This window comes from Acipenser ruthenus, chromosome 5, assembly GCF_902713425.1.
Source record: "Acipenser ruthenus chromosome 5, fAciRut3.2 maternal haplotype, whole genome shotgun sequence".
Classification (NCBI taxonomy): domain Eukaryota; kingdom Metazoa; phylum Chordata; class Actinopteri; order Acipenseriformes; family Acipenseridae; genus Acipenser; species Acipenser ruthenus.
Genome location: NC_081193.1, coordinates 73,065,293 through 73,092,897, shown reverse-complemented (window position 1 = coordinate 73,092,897; position 27,605 = coordinate 73,065,293). Strand labels below are relative to the sequence as shown.

Genomic DNA, 27,605 nt, shown 5'->3' with positions numbered 1-27,605 from the left:
ATTATGGGCGTTCCTGCATAAATTCGCAAAAATGGGGTGGAAATAGTGCAAGTGAAGGGTCTCAAATATTATAATGAGATGTACTAAAGCTGCCGGAAATTGAGACACTTACAGTGGCATCAATTTGTTAAGAACTTTTGAAAGCACGTTTTAAGCAGTTGTAATTAGCAAACCTTTAAAAGGCAGTACGAAAAACACTATCCCCTAACCATGGCTGGAAAAAGCTAAAATCATTTAGTTTCAATTTAAAATGATCTTTTATTTGCATTGTACACCAATGTGTGCAATGCAGCAGCATGATTTATTTGGTGTTACCAGTAGCCTACAGGCTAAAGTAAGAAGAAAGTGCGCTAGGTATTCATTTGATTTTACTACTGTACTGTGTACTGTATAGGCCTACTGTACAGATTTATATTGTTACATAATGTAATGTGTAGCGTACCCAAAACACATTAGTGTTATTTCAGCGTAATAATTTAAACATTTAAAATACATTGAGCACTATAAATGTATGTGTGCGATTTTGTACTGTATTTCTTTTAAACCCGACACCTCCTTATGTCGGACTAATATGTACGTTTAAGCAAGGGGCTACTGTATAATTATGAAAAGCTTTTTGATAGAAACACATTTTTGATTTGGGGGTGAAGGTGGGAGCCCCACTGTAGAATCTGATGGGATTAAACTGCCTAAAATGAATATGGAACAGAATGCATTGTACAGATGACCTTTACATTTAACAAAAACAATTTTATTATTTTGATTCTTGCACCCTTACGTTGCTTATGGCATACCTATTACTTATCCTGCTTTGAAGTCATGAGGAAATTAAATAATGAAAAGTAGACTGCAAGGTTTTGTTAATGAGGAATATTATGTACTATAATACATTTACCTTTGTCTTCTCTTTCAGCCGCACACTCCTCTTCTCTCTCCAGGTCAAGGCTGTCAATCCCACCTATACCAGACACCTGTTCTGCCCAGAGAGTATGCTGTACTTGTTGTTCGAGAGGAGTCATATATTTAAATTAGTATAATGTGGCTCTCTTCATTAACATATTTTCTCTAGCACAAACGACAAAATGTACACGTTGCGAATTGTCGCAACGAAAATGCAAATTGCGGCATGTTTGCGCTGGGACTGGCCTATCTTAGTACAGCTACCCAGTATCTTAAAAACACCTTTAATCTATTGCACAGTATAAAGCTGTGGGATTTCTCCCACAAATGGGTTTTTGAAAACCTGCTTGTAGTACAGTAGGTCAGAAACAGCCAATGGCAGGAAGCAATGACCTGGACACACTCCATTTTCATATATGAGACAGCCTTTTCTGGCATAATAAAAAAAGCTAATCTCAAATACACACAAAATAAACATTTGCAAACTACTAGGGCTGCTACGATCAAATCGGATTCCATTCCTCATTATGTACATCAATATAAATACTAGATAATCGATTCAATAATTACATTTTTGTAACGTGCATAGTTAAAAACATTATTTAAGTTTATCAATGAAAATGCACTGAATGCCCTGCCTTGTTATTAACAGCATTTCTACCATACAAGTAGTGGGCGTGTGCTTCTTTTTCTGCTCGTATTAACTAGCATCTGATTTGCTGGTCCCATCCTACCAGCGAATCAGTTTTGAAAATATTTTGTAAGTACACCCCTCTGTGTGTTCGATGTAAATAAAAAAAAAAAAGCGTGCCTCCTTGAATCCCGAGCAGGACGACAGGCTTGTATTCCTGGCAAACAGACTGTAAATAAATTGTGCACATTGAAGAAAACTGACTGTATAGTTTGCGCTTCTTTGGCATTTCAAAATGAACTGTTATATAATGAATATTTAACAATATTCAATAAAGTAAAAAAAATAAATAAATACACGATAAGTGATTTTGGAGTAACGATCAGCTTGAACTATAGCGGCTATGCATGTTGTGGTAAGTAAATCCATTTATTATTATTATTATTATTATTATTATTATTATTATTATTATTATAATATTTTGTGTGCCCAATTAATCGATTGCTATTTTGAGGCTTAACTTGTGACAGACATACAATGATTCTTGGTTGTAAATCTCCCTCCCGACCTGTGAAGGCGCTAAGCAGCAGGGCTGGTCTGACAGTACTTTCCCGGGGTTCAAGGTAAGTCGGCCAGCAAGTAAGGGGGCGAGACTCTGTTGCAATAATGCATTGACCTGGAAGGGAAACGACGTGGCAGCCGCAGATTGGAGAGGTGGTTGCACTCGTTTACCAAGGGGTCATGTGTGACAGCATAAAAGGGGACGGAGAATCGTAATCTACACCACCTATACACCTGCGCACTATAACCCACTTTGCCACAATCGTCTCCAAATTTTTCTTCAGGAATTTGTCATTCCTAAAATGTGTTTTTAAAAGATAATGTTTTTCTACTACAGTTTACTGCAGTTTTTATACTGGAGGCGTTTCTCAGTAATTAATCAAATGTTAACTACCCTTCACTGTAAAATGTGGTACATACATTGTCTCCAATGCCTTTATACTGTATATAATTGTTCAATCCTGTCATTATACAGTAGTAGTTTGCACTTCTTTGTTTACAGTTATCCATCTTCCTTTCAGGGTAACATGCTGACTGTCTGAAGCCTCAGGCTTCTCCTACAGTCAGGAAGGACCAACCATACCAATCATCTGTGAGCAGCACATCACTCACCCCAGACCACCCTCCAGGGCACTGAAGCCATATGGCTTTAACCTGCAGAACCAGTTTTCAACCTTTTAACATCTGGGCCTGTGAAATTATAATTTTATACACACCACGTTCCACTAAGTTCTATAACAAACCTCTCAAAAAAAAAATTTTGTTTTGGATTAAATGTGTTAATTTAAAGTAGAACCTCTAATATCGATGTAATTGATTCCAGGGGATCATATAATACTACACTGTCGGGGCATTATAAATTAACAATGTCAGGTACATCAGTGTGTCTATAACACCAAAGTACGGTACTGCACATATACTATACAAAGAACTTCAGTGACAATTATTGCAAAACAAAGCACTGTAATACAGTATATGGCAATTTACATAACGTAGCATGCACAATACATGTATTGTGAGCGATGATTTAATGTGCACGATAATGTACGAGTCCGAGAAATGGACTGAGGTGAAAAGAAAAACTAAAGAGAAGATTGCTCAGAACTGGTCTACGGCAACATGCACAGGAGGAGGATCATCCGGACAGGTGGAACTGACCAGCCTGGGAAAGATCTTCACCCCAGAACAACTAGAAGGTGTGCAGGGCGTCACTGACACCACGAGACTCAGGACACACTGCCCGATGCGATCAGTAGCAACACAATTTTCGTTTTACCTCGCTATCTCTTGCTGTCGTTCCTTCTCTCAAACACCCACCACAAACACACACACAGACATGTTTATATACACGTGGCCATCTCTGAATTAACAACCAATTAATTCATCTGGAGACGCCACATTCTGTTTAGTGGGATGTGGCTTTAACCCCATCCACGCTGCCAACAAACAAAAACATTGCGTTTTAAATAAACACAAAACAATACGTTTAAATCATGTCTTTTTTTTTTTTTTTTAACACAGCAATAATAACAATAAACAATTACTTTTAAATCATAATATATTCATTTTAAATTATAATTAATTTCATCAGCAGGGCTTTGCCCTGCCCCATTGATTACACACAGGGCTTTTCTGCACTGCCGCAGGTGTGAATGAAGCTCATCTCATTATTCAGAGCGGGGTGCCTCATTTAAACACATTATCATGCATTACCATACAAAACACATATTCATTCTGATTACCATAGTGTGGCACAACAAAATCTGCGTGCGCCATAATATGCCCACTATTTCGCACAATAATGAATACAATTGTAATAGTAAATACGGAAATCACGAACGTACTCTCTCTCTCTGACTAACTATAACAAATATGTTAGGTAGATTTAGATAAAAATATGTTAAGTTCTTATTAGCTGATGATTGTTCCTTTTCTTTTAGTTTCGTATCCTAAAAACTTCCTGAAAAAGAAGCATTCTATAATTGTTTTAAAGCTCTTAGTGACTGAATTGAGGAACTGTAATTTTCTAGATAAAATCTTGTCTGACCTTCTAATGCACCGCCACTTCCTAAGGCAGTTACTATACCCCTAAAGCAGAATGCGTCTTGTAAGACAACAATGTTTATGCATTTCAATGACATGAGAAATTACAGGGTAATGACAGTGAGCTTTGGGACAATTTTGATAATGGGGGGGAAATTTAAGCTTCATGGTAATACCTACTAACATATTTGCAAATACAGTCACATTGATTTAACATATCCTATGTTTTAAATTATTCAATATGTTTTTTTATCTTACATGAACTGAAAATAAAGTGACTTTCAAAGACCATGCTTTATTAATACTCAGCAGAGAGAATACAAAAAAATATAATTCCAAATCCATATTATTCATTGGCAAATGACAGATTACCGCAGTGACAGGCAGAGATAGGAAAGGCTTACTAACACCTTGCCCAGCGGCTTGCAACAATACTACAGTATGTACTACAATTTGCCAACAGTAAATCTTCAAAGTAGTGATTTTTAGGTAAAAGACAGCTACTGCATGTGCCACAGTAAAAATATACTGTAGGCCACTACATTCATAAAAGAAAGAAATTAAAGTTACTTTCTGTCAATGTCAATGTGGTTGTTTTAAAACAAAGCTAACCGACCCATCATACAGTACAGTTGCAGTTAAATTCTTCAAAACTCTTGTGCTGGAGACCTCAAACAAAGACAGCATTGCAGTACAAGATAAATATTATGGATTCCAGTGAACTTGAACCTACAGGTCAGCTAACAGGAATTCACTGCACTGTATGAGGCTGATCTAGTTAAACTAGGTTACACATACTAAATTAAATTCTGAGAATGAATCAACTATAGTAAAAAACAAAAAATTGGGGGGTAGGGTTAATTTTACGCTCAATTGCATGTCTGCCGCTGCTACGCTTATTACCTAATGGTTAATTTTAGAAATAAAAGGAATCAGATCTCAGGGCAGTGTTTCCCCAGTGAATAAGAAACAAACAGTTTCAGAATCCCCACAAGGCAGGGCCTGTTCCACACTGAGAATGGACCACTATTCACAGTTAATGCTGTTAAAATATATTACAGAAGTTACCTACAGTTTCCATGAAAATAAGTAATTTTAAGTGTTAAAAGGACGGATTATAGTTATTTAAAAAACACAGATGACGAAAGAGTACAATTATGTTCAACCTGGACAGCATTTTCTTTACAATATTTGTAACTCCTTAAACTCAAACCATTTTTGACATATTGCAAACATCTGCCTGAAACAGGATAGACATTATTTTCTTGAGTAGCATTAATAAATAAATAAATAAATAACTGAAGTCAATTTGCATGGTTTTATTACACATTTCCTTTATATATTTATTATGTGTTACCTTCCTTTACACGTTAAGAATATGATGACAAAATAAAGTATTAGTTTATTAGTCACTTCCTGGAAACTGCATGTGTCACTGTATGACTTAGGCTATCTACATCCTTTATTATTAAAATGAAAACATTGTTCAATAGCAGGATCATGGCCATACCACAGTATTACTGACTAAATCTATCAAATTTGACTGAGATGCTGAAACTCTCAATAGCTGGTACTACAGAATGCCCTTGGCAAGATTCACCCCAACTGGGTAAGTGATTCGCTAGATATAGGCCTAATGTAAAACTGGTGACATGATATCGTATATAAATATATATTTTTTGCTGAGTTGCTGTTTATTTTACATTTAATGATTAACTGTTACTTGTTACAGTACACAAGCGATAAAATTATTACAAATTGGGATTTAACATCAGTCACAATACCGAGGAATTCCCCAGTAACATTAACCATTTCAATCTGTGCCTGTATTTTTGAATTTTAGGTACAGTACACTGATTCCACTTCCTTTAAAATATTTTGGTAATGCTATGAGAAGGATCCAAATTGGCGGCACAGGTGACTGAAGGTCCTCCTCTACTTTCTCACAAAGAAGATGCCACACAGGCAGCTGCAGTACATGCTTCATTACACCTACTGCAGCCTGTCCTGGAGTGACACATACTAGGGGTGAGAAGACAGTTACAGTAATAGTCTAGTACCGTGGTTCTCAAACTTTTTGGACTGCGCTCCCCTTCCTCTTATCTGCAATACAACTTTTTTGAAGTTTCAACTAGAACTACAGTAGTTCTGCAAAAGATTGCAATTGCTTACTACTGAACTTGGTGCTTCAAGATTTCAGAACTATTTACAACATATTTTAATGAAGGCTCTACCATCTGGCAGTTGAACTTTCATTAGCGCTCTTTAGATCCAAACTGGCAATATTAAATCCTAGTCTGTTATTACATCTCCAGGATCATAAACAGCTGTTCTATATAGGTTTGATACAGCTTTTTTTAGACTAGCTATTTTTTCTATATTTAAAACTACTACAACAAGCAAAAATTATCAAGTAAAACTATCTCATATCCGTTTTTGTCAAGTTGAAGCAGTACAGGAAGTTGGTGAAGAGTCATTGCAACTTAAATGCTGCAGACTATATTAGCTTGCGAAGATTTATAAATGGTAGCAGTATAAAGACTGCCAAACCACTATTTCTCTAGGCATTTACTAAACTGTTCACATTAATTTATATATTGTAGTGTGTAGAAGTTAAAACCCAACCCATTTTCTTTAGAATCATGAAAAAAAATTACATTTTAAATGCTGCCCCATGATTATTTGATAAAGTGAATTTAATTTCAAGATATACTGTGCTCATTTGACGAGGGACACATCACACAGTGTGTAGAGCAACCTACTTCAGAACTCAGTACTGTGGCAGTGGAGAACCAAGTTAAAATCCACATTTTCTTCAAAATTATCATCAATAGTTGCATAAGAAAAATTGCCTTATAAAACTAAAAATTCAGACCCAGTGAACTCTGTACCTCTAATGACAGGCACGTTGGGAACTATAAAAAGTCACTGAACTGAGTGCTTTCAGGACCAATGAGCAAAGCTGTCTTCTAAGAGACAATGTAGTGTCTCTTAGAAGCATTATTATTTTGTCAGTTTATTATTGTTGTCCATTACAAATGTTTACCAGGTCACAAAGTAGGGATCAAACCTTTAAAAATACAGTTACACTATAATAAAAAATTGGTCATCAAGAAAATATAGAAATAATATTTTTTCTTCTATGGTAAACATGGCTGAAAGTCAAAAGTTAGAGGATGCTAAGGATTTAATGTTCTATTGACTGTGCTGATATGAAACTGCTTTGTTCTCCTGTAAAATGCCTTGTGGCTTTCTGTTCCCTGAGCATCTGTTAAGGTTAAAGGGCAGCAGCATCAACACACTGTATTCCTTTACCCTACAACAGTTGCAATGTGTTTTTTGTAAAGTTCCACAATGAGAACATAGAACCCTGTGCTTGAAATTATTTTTCCAAAATTTGTATATAAAAAATAAAGATAATTTTCAATTCTATATGATGTGACAAAATACAGGTATGATAAAGTTTTTTTTTAAAACAATTGGTTCACTCAATTTAATTTAGTTTGTGTAACTTAGTTTAATTGTCTGCTTCCTGCAAGTTGAATAATGCCCTTATCATTATTTAGAGTGCTGTGACATCGCTCTAACAGATTACAGTACATTTCCAGCAGTTATTTCTTAAAAACAAGAGAATATTGCTACACGTCCAGAGACAGCCATGATCAAGGACATGAAACAAACAAAAGGATTGTGATTGTTCAATAAGAAGAATATTTACTACACAGCAGGCAGCAACAGTAAGTGGTGTGGTGTGCAGTAAACCCTAAAGCCTCTTCAGTGGCACTGAAAGTCTCAGTTGTGTCCTTAGTCTTGCACATTGAAAAGAGGCAACATGATAAACAGTAGCATAAGGTCTGCTAACCTTTCATGGAGCAAACATGACTGGTACCGGCTGATAGCCAGATGTTCAGACAACTTGATCAGCACCCCAGGGAATATTAAAGCCATAGTGGCACACTTTTACAGCACAGCTTTCAATTTATCTCTGTCCTAAGCAATGTACTATAACTAGCAGAATTTAATCTATTATAAAGCGTCTCAGGCTCTTACTCAGGATAAGCTTTTAATAGATTAAAAGAAATGCTCCTCTTACTGTAATAAATTGAAAATGATGAACTTGAATTATAACAACGTTCTAATGAAATGGTTCCAGATTCACTTTTTATGTAACTATAATAAGGTTCTAAAGTTTAACAAACATACTGATGTTTTTTTTTAATGCGTTTTCTACAACACACCCTACAATGTATCCTTGTCACAAGCAGTGGAAAACAGAGTATTGCTACCAACAGAAATTATCTGCTAGTCAAGGACTGACTGTATTTTTTATTTGGAAATACTTGGTAATCACTTTAATAAACTCAGTATTAAAGCAAGATAAGCACTAGATGCAAAGACTTTCCCACCACTCAATTTTTGGAGAAACCGCCTTTAATTCTAACATAAACCAAGTTCAACCGTATAGCGTGAACCAGCCAAAATAACAGTCTGAGAATTCTGCATATACCATTTGTTTCCCAGAACTTTACATTTGGATGGAGTTATTATTTCCACATCACATAAGCCACAAAATCTGTGTGTGCGTGTGGTGTGTGGATAAATAAGTCAAGTCATTTCTGTTCTCTACATGAACAGAAAAAGCTCATTAATGTGGTTGATGCTAAAGTTCAAACACAAAGATATGAATTAAATAATGTCACATCTGTAAATGTTAAATACATTGCTCCTTTGTTATTATTATTATTATTTATTTCTTAGCAGACGCCCTTATCCAGGGCAACTTACAATTGTTACAAGATATCACATTATTTTTACATACAACTACATTATTTTTACACACAATTACCCATTTATACAGTTGGGTTTTTACTGGAGCAATCTAGGTAAAGTATCTTGCTCAAGAATACAGCAGCAGTATCCCCCACCTGGGATTGAACCCACAACCCTCCGGTCAAGAGTCCAGAGCCCTAACCACTACTCCACACTGCTGCCCTGTGTTATTGTTATTTTGCTGTCTGGCTTACACATCAAAAAAATGTGAAATATTGAAAACAGTACATTTGTGAAAGACCCTTTAACAGTATAGTACACTTCATGTCAACATGACTGGGAGCACTGTATTAAAGACCTTGCCACATTCCATATTGTTAATGTACACTTGCACTTTGCAACAGTTATCTTAATGGGCACTTACCTGGTAATATGATTTGATCTGCCGTACCAAAATGGATAGATTTTGTATCCTGAGTGTCACATCATTGTTGACCTTCTTGTTTGTTCTCTGGACAGTTTCTTTAGGATTACTGCAAACAAAAGGAATATGTATTATTAACATATCAACTATAAACCTTGGTGCTTTAGAGTCTCATTGCACACGGTGGTGAACAAAAAGAACACAACAAAACCCTATCAATAGCAAAACAAACAACAATGGCCTGCAGATTTAAATTTGTATCTGCTGAAGAAATTTGTGGAAGGACAGAATTACACAAGCACTGTAGACAATTCTTAGAAAAACAATGAGCAACCTAAATTAGTAAGAAATGACCTCAGCTACATGCCATCTGTGGGATGTTAGAAAGGGTAGAATGATTGCACTGAAGTTTTAAATGAATTGTTAAAAAAAAACTTGTTTTACATTTTTTTATTCTGTTTCCCAATGTTATTATAAACACAGCTAGTTGTACAATGTTTGTTATGTCACCATGTATTATAACAAAGAATAGGCTATACACCAAAAATGAACATATACAGCTACTGTAACACTTCTATGATTTACATGTCACCCAAAACCCTTGTTAGAATTACAGCCTTATTGTGCAGAGTTGGGTGTACATTATTGCTTATATTATTAAAATCAGTTTTGTTTTGTTTTTTACATGCATTAGACCTATATTATTCTTTATGGATCATAGCAATAACTATTTGACAGAAACAAATGCATAACACTGAAGAACTGTATTGCCAAAACAATCACATTTAATGTCAGAAAATTACATTTTTCTAGAAAAAATTAAGATCTAGAATGGCAGCTCAACAATACAGTACATCCATTAGGTTTGGCATTGTTACGACGGTTTATACTGCTGTATTCAGCTTTGAGTTTTGAGGAATACAGTACAGTAGGTGTGGGATGTAAGGTACAGTACAATGCAGGAACATTTCCGTGAATGCAGCATCTGTGCTACTTAACAGTTCTAATACGACTGACCACAAAATACAATCTCATACAGATACTTAAGAAAAAAAAAAAAAAAACTGATAAAAAAACATTGAACCTTTACTGGACAGATGGCTATTCTAATAGTCTCTGACCTAATTTTGCACTGCAGCAAATCTGGTGAGCAAATGTTACTGTTTCTCCCTCAATACATATGTTATAAGACATGATAATAAAGAGGCTTGGATGACCACACATTTTCAGCTGATCTTGCTAAATTATTCAATAAAATTCAAGGGTTATATACTGGTACTACAAAACATGATTATCTGAATATATTTCAAGCAATTATCAATAAGTAATTCTGTTAACACCTAACCCTACTTCTATGGTGCATTATGAACAGAAGAACTTATGAACCCAAAGAACAGCAGAGGCAAACCTAAAACCTCCTCCTCATCCTGTAGCATGCACATCCCGAATAAAACTACAAGTTCTTATTTAAGTAATGTTATCCTTGAACCTTTTGAATGAAATGTCCTTAGCAAATAAAATCATTATTGGTATATGTTTTAAATAAGCTAATTATACTGCTATTATGCAATTTAAAAGCAGGTGTGTGTGGCCAAGACACTAATAGAACAATAGATAAAATACCTTTCTGCAGTATTCTATAAAGGTCCGCATCCCTGGCATATTTACATAATCATTTACTCAGTGTACTGTATTGGAAAGAGCACAACACACATACAGCTATTGAACATATTCAATTTTTTCTAGTGACTTTCTAGTAACTTCTAGTTCACAAAGTGATACAGTAGTACATCGCTATGGCCAAAAGTTTAGCATCACCTAGAATTTTAGGATTAAGACATTAATTAATAAACATTAATAAGACATAAGTTTTACATCAATAGCTCACTGGGCACATACATAATGTAGTAGCTATGTTTGTTGATTGTTTGAGTAGTATTGTTCCATGGGATAACAGAATACTGAGCTCAAGTCATGTGATTTCATAAAAACAGCAGATATCAGTTTTTTGTATTTGAGTTGAGTTAAAATTGCCAAAATGTGTTGATTAAGAATCTGTATAAATAGCCATTTGAAAAGACATGATTTTAATTAACGCAACAATAGCAAAAGATACGACCATGCCCCGCTTGAGTAATGAAGATCGCCTGGTTGCTATCGGTATGATTGAAGGTGGCCTGTCTGTGAGACAAGTTGCCCAGTGAATGAGATGTTCTGATTCAAAAATCAGACTAGTCGTGAGAAACCAGGAAACCGGCTCTGAGGGACAGGCTATGTCTTGGAAGGCAGAGGGTCACCACACCGTCCCAGGACCGTTATGCTGACTGATGTGTTGTTCAAGCGTAACAACCCACAGCAGTCTATCCAGAGGCTGATCAGGATTGTGTTAATGCTCAGGGAGGTCATACCCGATACTAACTTTGTAATGTTTTCATTTTGACAGTGTGTCACATTTCATACTGAAAACTTATCATGATTCTTTGATCGTATTTTTGTTCACATTTTCTGTGATTTTGTTTGATATACAGTATATGTGTGACAGAGAGAGAAAGAATCCAAGCTGAAAATCTCCCTCCCAACCAGAAAAGGCGCTCTGTAAGGTTAGTGGTATTCTTCCCCATAGATGGGCGACTTGACAGTAGGCAGAAACCGGAAGTCGGCCATCTTGAAGGAAGAGCGTAGCTGCAGGTACACAAAACGAGTCCCTTGCGATCAACTATGGGGCAGGCAGCGATTGGAGAACAATAAGTCCTTTTTTTACAGAGCATGGTATAAAAAACTCATTCAAACAAATCCTGATGTTAAGACACGTTTGATAAATACATTGGCATTTAAATATAGCACTCTCCAATTTTCATAGTCCTGCCGTCACTAGCCTTTGCCTTGTTTTGAGTAAAATCTGACAAATTTCCAGCGTAAACATAACGGTAAACTAAGAAAAATAAGAAAAAAAAATCAACCCCTGTCCAAAGAAGAAAAGAAAACAAGGTTTGAAAACTACATTAACATTATGGCCTATTCACATGGAACCAATTCTCTTTTTTTTTTAAATTTGCTGTTGGTTACAACTTATGAATTACGTGGCCCAGCTTCTGCTAGTCCAAAAAATTATATCGCAAAGGTCTACTGGAAGCCATAATAGTAACACAGTATAACACGTTAAATTGCGAAATGTCACAATTTTTAAATTGTTGTCCATTTTACAAAGAGGTGTAACATTATTTAGCAGGTTTCATTCAACTTTATGAAGCAAAATTAGGTAATTCTGTAGGGTGATGCAAAACTTTTGGCCATAGCTGTAATTCATTTTAGCAAAGATTGATTACCTCCCAATATTTTAACAGTGCTTGGATCAATTTCTGTAAAGTACCATAGGCTATATTTTAATGACTCATGCCAGCTCTTAGTCCCACCTAAAACTTATCTATGGTGTTGCAAATCACGCACAAGGTTCCTTTTACTTCTTAACCCATTTAATTAAATAATCAGGGCAAAAATAGTAAGCCTTTAATGCAACATGTTATTTAAAAAAAGATCTTTAGATCCTAAAAAAAAACAGGTCAGTAACTTTCTAAAACCCAACATGATGCTAGGGGCTCACTCAGTTGTTATTCTGAACCTATCATCCTGAGCGTTAAGCCCCACACAACCGAATAGGGCCCTTTGTAAGGTGGAAAATTAAAATGCTTAACGGACAAATAGCCTAGCAAAATAGGCTGAATTTGTAGAGGTCAATAGGCAGCACAGCAGTAAATCAAAGCCTAAAGCACTTTTACATTTATGAGTAACCTACTTATGACAAGTTACATCAATTTCAGTTGAACTAAAAACAGGCTGTAGATGTGAAGGCAAGTATGGTACAATAGAAATACATTACCAAGGGTTGGTATGGACAAGGACAGGAATCAAAATAATAGTGCCACCATGAAAAAAAAATCTGTCCAATTATCATATGTCAATTTCTGAAGTTTTTGAAATTCTGACTGTTAAGAAAATATATGGATTCTGATACAGTATTGTTGGATGTAACGGTCTGGTTAAACCTGGTCAAAATACAGTATTTATGTCAAACAACTGTTGCCAAATTTTCCTCTACACATGTCTTTAAATTAGATCTACAAAGACAGCTGTGGGTGTGATTGTCACTACAAACCCTTCAGGTTTCACTTTCCTTCAGCCCTTTGCCTTTGGAATTGCTGTATTCTAAGTTGCTCTGTTCTGGACAGCGATAAAAATGTAAAGGGATAAGAGAAAGAACTACAGGAAAAAATTAATACAATTATTTATTTTGTTTTTAAAAAGTTCTACAGAAGTTAAAAAATACAGACGTATTATGCTGGCTGATCAAAAAAAAGAAAGATGCATAGTCCAGTATAAGTTTAGCTCTGCCCCTGTCTGTAAATCATTGATCACTGCTTTTTTGTGTTAAAAAGAGGGGAAAGTACAGCACTGCGGAGATCTGCAGACAATCAAAACATTACTGTTTTATCATAAATATAGAATGTTTTTTTATAAAGATATATTTTAGAGAATGTATGACTATGCTGTTGTCTGTCTAGTTTTTGTAAATTTAAAAAGCATTGTAATATTTAATGAGGAGGGAATATGTAATGTTTAATGTGTGGCAGACATAAATATAATGTTTCATATCTGTTTTCAGTGCCAAAGTAGTTACCAACATAACTAAAAAATAAACCTCTAAAAAAAACAGCAACAAATGCCGTAAATTGCTGGTCACCAGTTCAGTGAACTGCAATTGGCAATGCTTAGCATTAGGGTGATTTTGTGTTCTGTTTGACACACTGTATCATAAATGGAGTCTGACAGCTTATTGGTCACAGCATGCTTTACTCTCAACATACTGGAAACTACCTCAGTACTGTACATCATCTACAACCATCTGTCCAGGTTTGGCTACACTGTGCACCATTAAATAATCTAGTAGGCTTTCCAAATAAATTATGTGCCTGGATGATGCCGATAATGCACTGTGATAATGAGATGTCATACATTATTATATACGACTTTGCCATGGACATATTGTTGTCTGCTTCAGCTGTTAAAAATGAAATATTACCTATAGCATTAAAAGAGGACAGAAATTAAGAAGACATACTGTCTCTTTTACCATAGACTACATTCTGCAGCATTTTGATTTGCTTTAAATTGATTGTCTGATCAATGTTACATCTATTTCTCTTCATAATCACACAGCATGTCCAAAGGGACAAAAGTTCCTTGGTGAGACAGAGCTCTAATTTAAATGTCCTTATTGATTTTGTAATTAAACATTCAATAAAAACCCCATAAATTACTGTCATTCATAGCTCTTTAAAGCTTAACAATTCCAGCAGCACCTAATTACACTTGAAATTTACTTCAATTAGATGCTACAATACCTGATTTTCGTTTACACAACCGAAATATCCTTCAAATTAAACATTCCAATCGATACAAACCTTGCAATACAAACCTTGATGATTTTGCTTCTCATTTAGCAGACTACATTCAGCCTTTTATATTATTAGTATCCAGGGATTGAGAAGTAGTACATTAAACTCAAAGCTGTGACTGTCTACAAACAGCGATGCCAGTTAGAACAAAACGGCAGCAATATAAAAATGTTACTGAAAAACCCTGCTTTACTAAAATAAGACGCATGCACTTTGATTCTTAAGGACAAAGAAGTGGTTCATAAGTACTGTAAGTATTACAATGCCACTACTGTTTTTCAGCCATCCTATGAATGCTATGATTTACTTGGAGTCAATGTAGAGACTAACTGCAGCAGCTGTCCTTTCTGTACCAAAGAAGACAAGAAAACAATTTTAATATTGTTTTTAGACAGCCTGACTGACAAATGCCATGGTTAAGCTAATGCCATGAAAGACTTTCTCTGAAACTGTACAGTTAAAAAAAAGTATTGCTACAAACACTATTAGAATAAAATATAAAACATATTACTGTACTTTATAAATGTATCTACCATACCACTGAAATGGACTTTCAGGTTTTAAAATCTATTGTAAGCCCCCAAAAAGAAAGATACACAAGGAAATAAGTTAAACGCATCAGAACGGTCATGGGAAAGTTATGTCAGTCATTAGGGACTTTTAGAGGGGTGGTAAGGAAGCGGCATAACCAGTTTTTCTAGTGTCCAGGAAGTGGGAGGGGGGAAGGCTTGCAGTCAATAAACAAATTGGGGTACAATGCCTAAACAATGAGGTTAAAACCACAATCATTTGGTACTGTATGTATAAAACCCACCTGGGACCAACCATATTATTCATAACTATACTGAAGTAAAAGACATGTTGATGCTTCAGAAACTACAGAATCTCAATAAAATGTAACATGTCTAGCTTTATCCTTCGCATCTCTCATTAAATTATACTTATTTGGCTTGGTTTTTGCTGCTTTTTTTAATTTGTTTATAAGCTTTAAAAAATCCAGGACAGACAGACTTGTGAAAAACATTAAGGTCATACTTTTTGAGATCATTGCTAACCAACCAGTATTCTGTAAGACTACGCAACTGGATCCCAGTATTGCAAAATAATTTATGCAGCTCTGAACAGCTCAATTTGGTGGCATAAAGTCCGGATGCATATTTATCTTAGTAGGTAGGTACAGTACACCACTGAACTCATCATCACCACTGTACCAACTTGCAAAGGGGAAGCTCATCTTCCAGTAGACTGCAGATGACACTTCACATTGAAGCAAATGATGCGAATGACCGCTGAAGGGGAAGATCAGCTGCTGCTGAATTGGGCTACCAACTGCAAAGCCAGATTCAGGGGCAGTTCTAGAATGTGTCAAAGGTGAAAATGGGATCACTGAGGTTTGAATCAATCAGTTCGACAAATATTATTTTAACATTTGCAGATCATACTGTATTTTATTCAGAGGTGTTTTGTTCACCCTGTTGCAGTAGGTGACAAATCTATACAGTACTGCCTGTACAGCTCGAACCAACGGTGTAAAATGACTGTACAGTTTAGCGAACAAGCAGTATACTTACATCTGAAGCATGATCTCATTTAAGTAGATGCCATCCACTAAGTCAATGTATTCTGTAAGTTTTCCACCATCTTTTCCACCCAACGCCCCAAAGGTCTTCACCTAAAACAAAATTAAAATAAAGACATATAGCACAGTTCTTCCTGCTATAATATTTTATTTTATTTAAATAATTAACAATGGGAAAGACTTACCCAAGTCACTAGTGGGGTGAGCATAAATTGCTCAAGCAGTGGAGAAAAGACTTCGTTCTCCATTTTTGCAAACCCAGTAAGAACCAAAAATGCAACTCAGTTCTACTTTCTGCAGTTGTTGTTATGTCGCCTTCCTCCTTACCAATGGAAAAAATATATTCTTAAGTGCTACTTCGGCTGTCAGAAATTGACACATCCATATCATTAAACAACGTTTTTTTTTTGTTTTTTTTTAAATCAATACATTCCTTTAAATTTGGTTATTTTATTAAAGTAAATCTTAGTTAGACAAGAATGTAAGTAGCTACATCATTTTAGCCAAGACAAGAATACAGTAGCCTATGACGTTTGGCGCAACGGTGAAAAAATGCTCCTTCTTCTGCTGTGTACCCTGGTATTTGAAAGTAAGCGATAAATTCCAATGAAACTGACCAGCTAATTATCCTCACTTCTTCTGGAACGGCAGTTTAGCTAATACAAATTTAAGACAAACCAATCATACACCACATCCTCGACAAACCAGTCCTGATTGGAGTGCCTTATATTATAAATATATATTTTAACGTTGTTCTTTTTCTTCAAAAAACGATGAGATCCCTTCAAATTGTACAGCTTATTTCTTCTTTAAAATAAGACTTGGTCTTTTGACCAATATTACAATTGTCAACGATGAAGGAATAAATAAAAGCGGTGGATAATGCTTCCGTTTTTTTTTCAATTATTATTATAAAAAGCTTCCCCTGCAGCCCCTATACAGTCATACACACACGCTTCCCTTGCTCTTTTTTTCGTCTCCTCCTGCGAATTTCTGCTAGGCTGCCAAGTAACGGCCACGAATTGTCAGTCAGAAATCCAAGAGCCGAAGCACCACCTCCTCTAGTCCTTCCCTCTTCCCATCGCTCCACACCCCTTCAGGGCACTGATTTACCAACCTTAGTCCATGTCTGCCTCCGACATATTTTACACCAAGGGAGGAAAGTAGTTCCAAGACAGAAAATAGGTCCTCCGGAAATAAGGGGAGATTAGATATGGTGGAAGATCAATCACGACTTTATATTTGCAGTGAGTGCAGCAACTTTTTAAATAACGCCGTGGGGGTGATTAAACATGTACACCTTTTCTAAGATGTAAAATGACTTGACTGTTACCATGGTAATAATGCAGTATTTGTATGCGGCGTATTCCTACATCATTTGTGTTGCTGAACTCTAGTTTAAGGTGAATGAAATGATGTTTGAATGATCTCTATGTAAAATGTCTTGGCTAGCACGGAGAACAACAGTGACACCAAGTGCGTGTTTAAATTTAACACGTGGCTTATATATATATAAATGTTTATCCTCAACTATGTTTGATCTTCGTTTTTGAGTCGTAACAATAATTTTTGGTGTAGCTGCGCCCACTGATTTGTTTTTGATTACCTACGTTAGTTTTTCGCATGATGAGATTATACTGCAATTTCGGCCTGATGTTATTAATTCCTAGTCAGGTTTGTGTCTTCATATTTTTCAATCAAAGCTTAACCCCACAGGTTATTTAAAACCTGTAATATACATCATCATAAATATGTCAGCTTTACTTTGTTTTTTCTTTCTTGAAACAACAGAGGTCTTCTGTTAAACCTCTCGTTTTTAATCTATGCAGATCTTCATGTTATGTATTTATTTTATTTTTTCATCCACAATACAAACCCTGCTATTCTGACCATTTCAGTAAATATGCAACTCACCATATTTTGAATTGAAACATAAAGTAACACATTACCAATTCAAACTGGAAAGTTTCAAAAGGTTCACACAGTTACAGACCCAGTTGACAAAAGTTATTATTTGATACAAATCTAATAACTCACATTAAGAAAAATGCAAAAAGAATGTATCAAAATATTTATAATTCAAGAGGTGTTTAAGGTGCTTTTACACATAACTTCAGGCGTATTGATTGTAGGTAACACTAGGCAGCCAGGAGCACTGTTTTAAAAAAAAAAAACTGCAAGATGTTTAAATTGTTCTTGGCTAATACATTACTAATCTTAATCATTACCACTTCTAATTCCTTCAGCAAAGTTGGGGGTGGAAATCTATGTCTCCCCAAAACATCTGCTGACTTGATCGTCAGGGATTACCCCAGGGCCTAGGGTGACCCTGTTGATCCCTGTGAGTCTGCATGTTTTGTGTACTCACCTTACTTCAATCTTGAGATCTGCTCATCTATTTGTCAAGAAGATGACATTTTTTGAAGGTATCAGAATTATTTTGAAAGGTCATGCTTTATTTTTTAGCACCTTTTTTACAGGTAGTAACTGTTAACAACAAACTCTTTAACATATTAACACAAGTGCTTCATTTTTTTGTTCATGGTTAGATAACATATTTATAAACTAATAGAAAAGGTGATACCTCCCAAGGATTATCATTGAACTATGTCAATGTTTTTTAAAGATGTTACTGTAGTAACATTTTGCATCATATCTTATATACTGTACTATACCTTTTTTAAAATAATAAACATTGTTAGAAATCCATTTGTTTACAAGCCTATGAGTCATTCGAACTGATGAAAGCTACAGTATATCTTCAAATCCACACAAATTGGTTAACCTGTAAATTTCCTGTGTGCCGCAATATAGCCATCTCATTCGAGACACTTCCACTGAAAACAGTTATTAAATGTGTACATCCTGATCATTATTTAAGAACAAATCTACTATTTATAAGACATCAGTGAAGATGTTAATAAAATAATTTCTTCACTGCATTTCAGTTAAGATTGGGCTAAACCCTAATTTAAAAAAAAACAAATATGGGTGATAGAAATCATACCATCTTTTAGTTCTTTTAAGCTTGGAAAGCAAAACTAAAGTGAAAAAAGGCAATTACCAAAATAACTGATACAACTGGGACCACTAAACCTGCAAGCAGTTTAACACATGGCAAAAAGGATAAGAGTCACTGCAAGCTTTGTTTCTTTCAACCAGTTTGATCTAATGTAATTAATGGCTGCCGATTTCAGGGTTTGTCGTTTTATCCTGAGGTTGGAGGATATGAATGTGATTTCATGGCTTTATTCGCCACTGCTGACTTAACAGTATGATCAATACTATGAAGCAGATGTCGAAGAAGATAATGTTCACTTATTGAGTACAGCTTGAAAAAATATATAATAAAAAATTGAAATACGAACTGTAACTGGCTTTACCATGCTATCAGACAGCAACTGGTTTTATTCAATGTCTATTCTGATATAGTGTATTTAGCATGGGTTTTGTGGTTAAATATAATTGTGTATTTTTCTAAGTGTGTTTTCTTTTACAATAATAATTGAACACACTGTGATCCACAACATACATAATTCTGATGTCAGGAAAACATTTTTGCTGTTACTGTCTAGATATACCATCCAACTTACTGTAGCAATGTATTGACTTTGTCATTGATTGTCATTTAAAACCTGTTAACCTAATTTTAGACCTCAGAAAGCATCGATATGTTGCACTTTACACAAACAGTAAACAGCTCTATAGTAAAACAAATTACTGTGCAATGATTTATCACTCTACCCTACTTCCACATACATGTTTATATTATTTTTATATATTTTAAACAAATCATACATTTAATGTTTGAGATTCCAGCCTAAACTATAAATGAGGAATGAACATTTCAGTTCAAATGTATTTAGAAAATATATTATCATTACCTAACACACTTATTCTTGATTTCATATGGGCTTGTTGCTGCATGTGTGTCACATTCTTGCAAAGTTTAATTATTTTTTATTTGTATGTGTTTCTGTGACAGGGTGGCTGAAGTGGTGCGGGTGAATGATGTCACACGAACAAGGAAATGCAATTTGATTGCTATAGTACACAACAATGCAAACTGCAGTAAACAAAACACACACCCGTACAACACCTCGGTCCACTCTGGCAAACTGTGTTTTAGCAAAAAGCCCCGTGCTCCCGGAAAAACGATCCCTTTATACTGCGCAGCTCCTCCCTGTGATCAGCACTGCACCATTTCTTAGCCAATCGGTGCCCGCCACATTGCTGACCACCAGGGATTCGCTTGCAGTACCGCATTTCTGCCCCACACCAAAATGGCTGACTTCCAGTTCCGCCCCCACCGTCCTGTCAGCTGCCCCTGGAACGATTGCACAGTAAACCTTTCTCAGCGCCTCCTCTGGTCGGGAGAGCGATTTACAGCTTGGACCACCTCTCACCTTGTCACAGTTTCACATTAAGGAATCAAATCCATGTATTTTAATATAAAATGTTACTTAGTTGGGTTTCCATTGACTTTAATGAACTTGTTGGGTATATTCTTGTGTTTCAAAGACATTCTAACCTTACAAACATTGTGCCTCAGTCTCAGCTGTAGTATCAGGCAGCTTAGGTATGGTACATACACAAAAAAATGAATTGAGGACATACTGTTCTATAAAGTGATTTTCTCCTTGAACATTAGGGGAGTGTTAAAGGAGAGTCTTTTAACTGAAGAAACTGACATTTTAGTTCTTTAGTTGAAAATCAAAACATATGCTTTGTTAAATCCAGTGATCGAAAATGTGCTATAGCTTAAGGCACACAGCATGTGAATACGAAGTAAAGCCATAATCAGAAATTGAATTGGACATTAACGTCATTAGTTTGCTGTTCACAGGAGGCATTAGTGAACAGAAAATATAATTTCCTTTACAATGCAAGCACTGGTTTTATTTAATACACTACTTACAAAACTTCAAGTACTAAATCTTAATTGGTTTATGTTGAATATCAAGACTGTGTGCTTCTATTTTTTTTTATGTGAAATTAAATATTCAATTTTTATACAAAATCTGGGATTTAACCTACTCGAGTTGTTTTTATTTATTTATTTACCACACACAATCACTTTAGATCTTTACAGTTACTTAAACAAAAATGCTATAATTCAGTGGGTGTGTGTCCTGGGATAGTGCCACGTCTCGGGTGCTCAAAGTAACTAACAAAAATCGGTTTAAAGAGAAACGTGGCAATGTCCTGTGATATCGCCACAACTATGATATCACGTAGACCTGTGAAATGAATGGGAGGATGGTCCTTGCCATTGTACACATCATTTACAGAATGTTTGTGAAGATTTTCTGTTTTAATTGTGAGCTACTATATGGTGGAATTCCAAATTCCTGTTGGCTAAACAGTCCAGCTTGGCTAAACAAATGACATGAAGAGTGATTTGACAGCATAGTGAACTCAAAGTGGAAGTGGTACTCAGCTGACTTTTTAAAATGAAAAACCAGTATGTTAAAACGATGAATGACCAAATCACTTGTCATATAATAGCTATAACTTGAGGACACATCTAGTGCACTTGGGCATAGCAGTCAATCGGACTAAACCTTGATTTTATCCACAGCATGCAGAACTCCTCTGTTTGTATCCTGGGACACTATCACCCTTCATGTAAATGTGCTTTATTTTGCTCTTATCAGCCCCTATTTTACTGCATTTAATCCTGTACTTCAGAATACTGTAATCTGCCAAGTTTTTAACCTGTAGTACTTTGTATTTAATCACATCCTGATGTAACTATCACTATTTAATCATATCCTGATGTAACTATCACTATTACCTGCTGTATTATTGAATTGTGGTTTGTCAAACTTGTACTTTACTTGAACAAAAGTTATTGTATTTCTTGCTCTTATTGTATTACTTGTATTGTAACGCTTGAAATGTTTTTGCTTACGATTGTAAGTCGCCCTGGATAAGGGCGTCTGCTAAGAAATAAATAATAATAATAATAATAATAATCCTGAAATAAATACCACCATTGCAGCAATTCAACAATTGGGTTATATTTCTTGGCACAGTACAGTGACCTTATGCTGTGTAGACAGAGATAAAAGTTGAATTCTGCAAACAAACACCACACTTTGTGATCCTCAGTGCAAATGTGCATTCATGGAACACTTCAGGGAGCACTTATAGCTGCAGCAAATCCTTGAAAGCAAGGGAGGAGGGGGGGGGGAGGTGGGGGGGGGGGGTCATTTTAATTTGCCTTGAGGATTAAGTGACTGCTTTTTATACACAATGCTGGCTGATAGTCAAATAGCATTGAAAAGAAGCAAGTCAAATCAAGAACAAGCAATATCTAGAAAGAAGTGCCTATATTTTACAAGTGATATGAATTTCATGAAGCCATATTGTCTTCTTCACTTAGAATGTGATGTACATGCAACCTGCGACTGCTTGATTGAAAAAAACAATTCATTCAACTTAAACACCCTACAACTTCATGTGCACCGCTTTCCACTGTATTTTCAGTTTACAGTCCAACTTCAAAGTTACCAACTCATTGGGAATGGAGGGTCTGCACACTGTATTATTACACTTTCTAATTCACCTTGAACTTGAGGAATAATAAGAACAAAACAAAGATCAGCCTGGAGAGCTGTGTTTAACTGGTAAAATTGTCTGATCTTCATGATATATTCAGTAGCCAGGAAGTCTGTTTCTGGTTTCAAGTGGTGTGTTCAGATAACTTGTCAGTTTGTAAGTGTGGGGTTTTACTGTGTTTAGTGATATAAAAAAGGGAAACATTAGAGGGGTTATTATAGAGCGGCTATTCCTGTTACAGAAGGTAGTCAAAACCTCCAGATTAATTTAAAAATAATCCAACGATCATGCTGGTTAAAGGATTGGTGTCTGATGTTTTTGTTCTTGTTTTAAAAAAGAAGAGATACTCATAGCACCTGGCTTGCATGTGTTTTCTAGATTGGTTGGGCTGACAGCCAAGAAGGAGGCATGCTTCCACTTCCGTGAGATCTTGTGCTAGTTTCAGACTTGCAGAGCATCTTAATATAGCAGATGTTTTATACTTTAAATGAGAGATAACAGTAGTGTCTGTTTCAATGATCTAAACAGCAGAAGATCGTAATACCACTTCGCTGAAACTCCTAATCCTCATCTCTCTCTGACTTCATTGTATGTTTATTGTATTTAGTGATGCTCAAAAAATTTCCCCTGGTGGGACATCGGCAGGATTGATTTACAAGTCAGTAGCCTCTTTTCATAATGGGGAACCTATGAGTTGATTGATAAATTGGTAGGTTAGGTTGAGTGGTACTAAGACAGCGCCTACAAGTCCTAAGGATCAATCATTCAGTGGCTTCTTAGCCAGTAACAAACACGCATTGCAAGTGAGTGGATTCAGCCATACCCAGGCAGGCTGCAATTATTTCTATGATCCATTCTCTAGCTACCGCATGCAGTATATTCACAATTGACCATTAAGATGCCGGGAACCAACAAAGTATAAGAAGCTTGATAACATACAAATTCAAGCTGTGCAGCAAAATTGCTATGCATATTCTTTACGCATTAAATTCAAATATCATACATAATTCATATTTTTTCAATGCATAAAACACCCAGTATGCAGCTTATCAGGAGCGCTAGTTGGAGGAGTGTCTTACTAATTAGGCCAGTCTGCCCAGGATGCTATTGTCTATTACTCATCATAGAATTTCAGATAACAATTCCAAGAATGACAGGAACAGTACATTATATTCCCAGTCCTACATGTTCAGTTCAGGTTTATTCACTGCATATCACTGTTGGATAAAATGTTAATGTTGAATGAAATGCATGTTAGTTGTTAGCTAAGGCACGTCAGTATTGGGCAGTATTATCCAGTATAATGTACTGTCATGACTACAAATGTACTATCGCTGTATAAAGTCTAGACACCTCTCATCTTCTTTTCATGACAACTGTAGACCACCCACAAAGGTTGAAAAGCAAATATTTTTTCCTCTGGGCTTATGTTAGGCAAATTAGCACTGTAAAAAAAAGCTTTTTTTGAGTTTCTTATTATAATAAGATATTACAGTCAGCCTGAATTTCCCTCAGCATGTGTGATTGCACAAAGTTTAACACATTCACTGTGTTCTCGCCCACATGCAACATACTGTACAATATGCAGAGATGTGGAATAAATTTGACCTACATATTGCCTAATCTCAATTTACCCTAAATACCCCTTTGGAGTCAGTACAGAAAATCAAATGAGGATTAGCAGCCGACTCCCTGTTGGTGCTGTCTATAAAAACAGCACTGGTTTCTTTAGTATTGTAGGGTAGTGTTTACAACAAAAGAGCCTAAAAATCAATCACGTCAGCATGCTAGAAGATAACAGACTCCTTTTAAAATGAGCCTGGGTAATTAGGTTACAATGTAGTCTAATCTTAATTTAGCTCAGATTAATTAGAACATGAAATATGTGACTATAATATTTCTAACTGCACTTCCTTGTTAACTGAGACATAAATATGTAAATGTTTTTGAAGAAAAAACATTTTATATTTACAGACGCAATACCGTATCATGTAAAGGACACTACTCATGAATATGTAAGGATGGGGCATATTTGAATTATTGAAACAGTGGAGACGTTTTGCTCAATTAAATAGACCCTACTGTATAATTTTACGTTTTATCTACCCCTCATTCATTTGATTCTTTCCACCAAACATATTTGTAAACCATGTCTCAATTACATTGTAATTACACATGTAGTTACACTGTGCACTGTACATAGTAAAAACACACCTGGTTACATTTTAATTACAAAGAGTCAACAAAAGTAATAACACATCCTAATGTATACAGTGGATTTTAACAAGTTCCTGCCAAGAATACAAAACTAAAAAAGTGCCTTTCCCATCTATTCAACAACAACATGTTTGAATGCTGTTTTCAGGTTTCAGAGACAGCCCTACTGAGGGTAATCGATGTCTTATCACAGAACACAGACAGTGCAGAGCCCTCTGCTCTTTATTTTGGACATCAGTCAAATAACTCACTGGGTTCTAACCTGGTGATGTCCTAATTGGAACTGCTCTCCATTGGTTGGCTTCTTATTTTGTCCAACAATGAGCTGTTGTGTCATTCACCATCTTTAGATCTTTCATTTCCTTTGTTGCCTCTGGTGATGCACAAGGCATTGTCCATGCTACATCTCTAAAGGAATGACCACATCCCAAGCTTTCAACGGAAGTCAACTATGCAGACTTCAGAGCTATAACAGCAGATAGATGAGTCAGCCTCAGAGATTGCTCATTTAGGCATCTATTTTCATGCAAATTCTTTGTGCAACTGTACTTTTCAATTCCATGGTCTTGTAGCAGTGCTGAAATCCCAGTGAGCCTGAGCCGAAAAATATAATATCCATATGCAGCAGTGTCTGCTGTTTTGTAAATTAGTGTGAGTTTCCGCAGCATGAGAGACACTATATCAATTGCTGTTGCTGTAGTTATGAAATATTATGTCATTTTACATATTTTGTCCAATCAGTCAGCCATTAAAAAAAAAAGTTGCTAAGCACATGAATATTTTAAATGAATAACGAATTAAATGAATAACGAATAACAAATGACAAATAATGTGGAATAATGTGGGACAGCAGTGTGGAGTAGTGGTTAGGGCTCTGGACTCTTGACAGGAGGGTCGAGGGTTCATCCCAGGTGGGGGACACTGCTGCTGTACCCTTGAGCAAGGTACTTTACCTAGATTGCTCCAGTAAAAACCCAACTGTATAAATGGGTAATTGTATGTAAAAATGATGTGTAAAAAATAATAATGCAATTGTATGTAAAAAATAATGTGATATCTTGTAACAATTGTAAGTCACCCTGGATAAAGGTGTCTGCTAAATAAATAATAATAATAACAATGAATAAGTGCTAATCTTCAAAATCCGTGGGTTAGCCTTAACTTGCTGTAGCTGTAGAATCCATGGGTTAGCCTTAAAGACCTCCACAAATTGTCTGATTTTGCAACATGAATTAACATGGGTGCATTTAGTGATCATATTACTCACACAGAAAAAAGTCTATAAACTAGAATTGGTCTTTGTTACTGAATTGACAGCTGCAGTGAAAAAAAAGGAATCAGATAAAAATGGTTGGGAGGCATTTCTCACAAGTTAACTCAAGCTGTGAACTGTGAGTGATATTAGAAGAAAGGTTTGTCATCTCCAGTCAGTAGAGCATGTATCTAGTTTTTAAATCACAGATGATGGTCAGTACAGTAGCCATATTGTCCTCTGGGATGTTGGATCAGGGCCCTTTCCAGTGAATACTCATTGGCCACAGGACAGAATAATCAGTGAATAAATAAAAAACTAAAGGCATACTGGTGGAAGTTATATTTGCCTAATTTATATGCACAATTCAATCAAGCTACCTATTTGGGGTATTGATTCCAAAATAATCTATAGGCCTATATTGTAAACCAGTATTGAACTGGAATTGTGTTACTGGTATAATCAGACTCCAGTGCATAGGTTCAGAAGAACTGGTTCCTCCGACCCTGGTTAAGTTTGGCTGAACATTTCTTTCTTGCATTCAGAACAATGAATTACAAAAGGATTGATTTCTTGTGCATGTAAAGGTGGCAATAGTTTCTTAACTAGAGTTGCTAGAGACCTCACATGGTATGCTGAAACAGATGTTGTTTTGATAAGTGCAGTTTTACAGGGTGGCCCAGCCTGAAGAGGACATGTAACAGGCAGAGCTCCTTCTTGGGTAAAACTACATCAGCTATGTTTGGACTACCTTTTTGACTGTAAAGTGGCATAATGTTACAACACAGTCTGTAGTTCTCCTACTGTATGAACTTTGGAAAACAGCCTTAGTCTCCATATGGAAAATGTATTATGTAAGATTAATTTAAAATGCATTACTGTGCTCTTTAATGTAGCTACAGAGCAGCTAACATTTTAATTAGCAGTCTAACAAAACTGCTATTCATTTTTATGCAATGTTCATAATAATACTTATTTATAAAAATAAAAAAGGGGGGGGGGGGCTATGTTAGCTTAACTACCAGTAATATAATTGAATTTGGTTTTAAATGACTTACCATTTTTGGAAATATACACAGCCAATGATTTAATGACACACATCAGCTCTCATTGTATTCCTTTTTAAAGTCACACTTTGGATTTGTTAAAGTCATGCTGTGGATTTGTTAAAGTCACGCACTGGATTTGTTAAAGTCACACTGTGGATTTGT

At 35.7% G+C, this 27,605-nt stretch overlaps 1 protein-coding gene across 4 annotated transcripts in view; it reads right to left on the bottom strand.

Moving 5' to 3' along the window:
• Positions 1 to 17,450, bottom strand: part of LOC117402815 (girdin-like) — a 73,449-nt gene extending 55,999 nt beyond the window's left edge. For all 4 annotated transcript variants that reach the window (XM_059024472.1, XM_034921242.2, XM_059024473.1 and 1 more), the window contains exons 1-3: positions 16,547 to 17,450; positions 16,354 to 16,454; positions 9,330 to 9,438 (exon numbers count right to left, since the gene is read on the bottom strand). In XM_059024472.1, the coding sequence (XP_058880455.1) occupies positions 9,330 to 9,438; positions 16,354 to 16,454; positions 16,547 to 16,609 (273 nt within the window). In that variant the 5' untranslated portion in view covers positions 16,610 to 17,450. The remainder of the gene's footprint in view (positions 1 to 9,329; positions 9,439 to 16,353; positions 16,455 to 16,546) is intronic.
• Between the last annotated feature and the right edge of the window lie 10,155 nt (positions 17,451 to 27,605).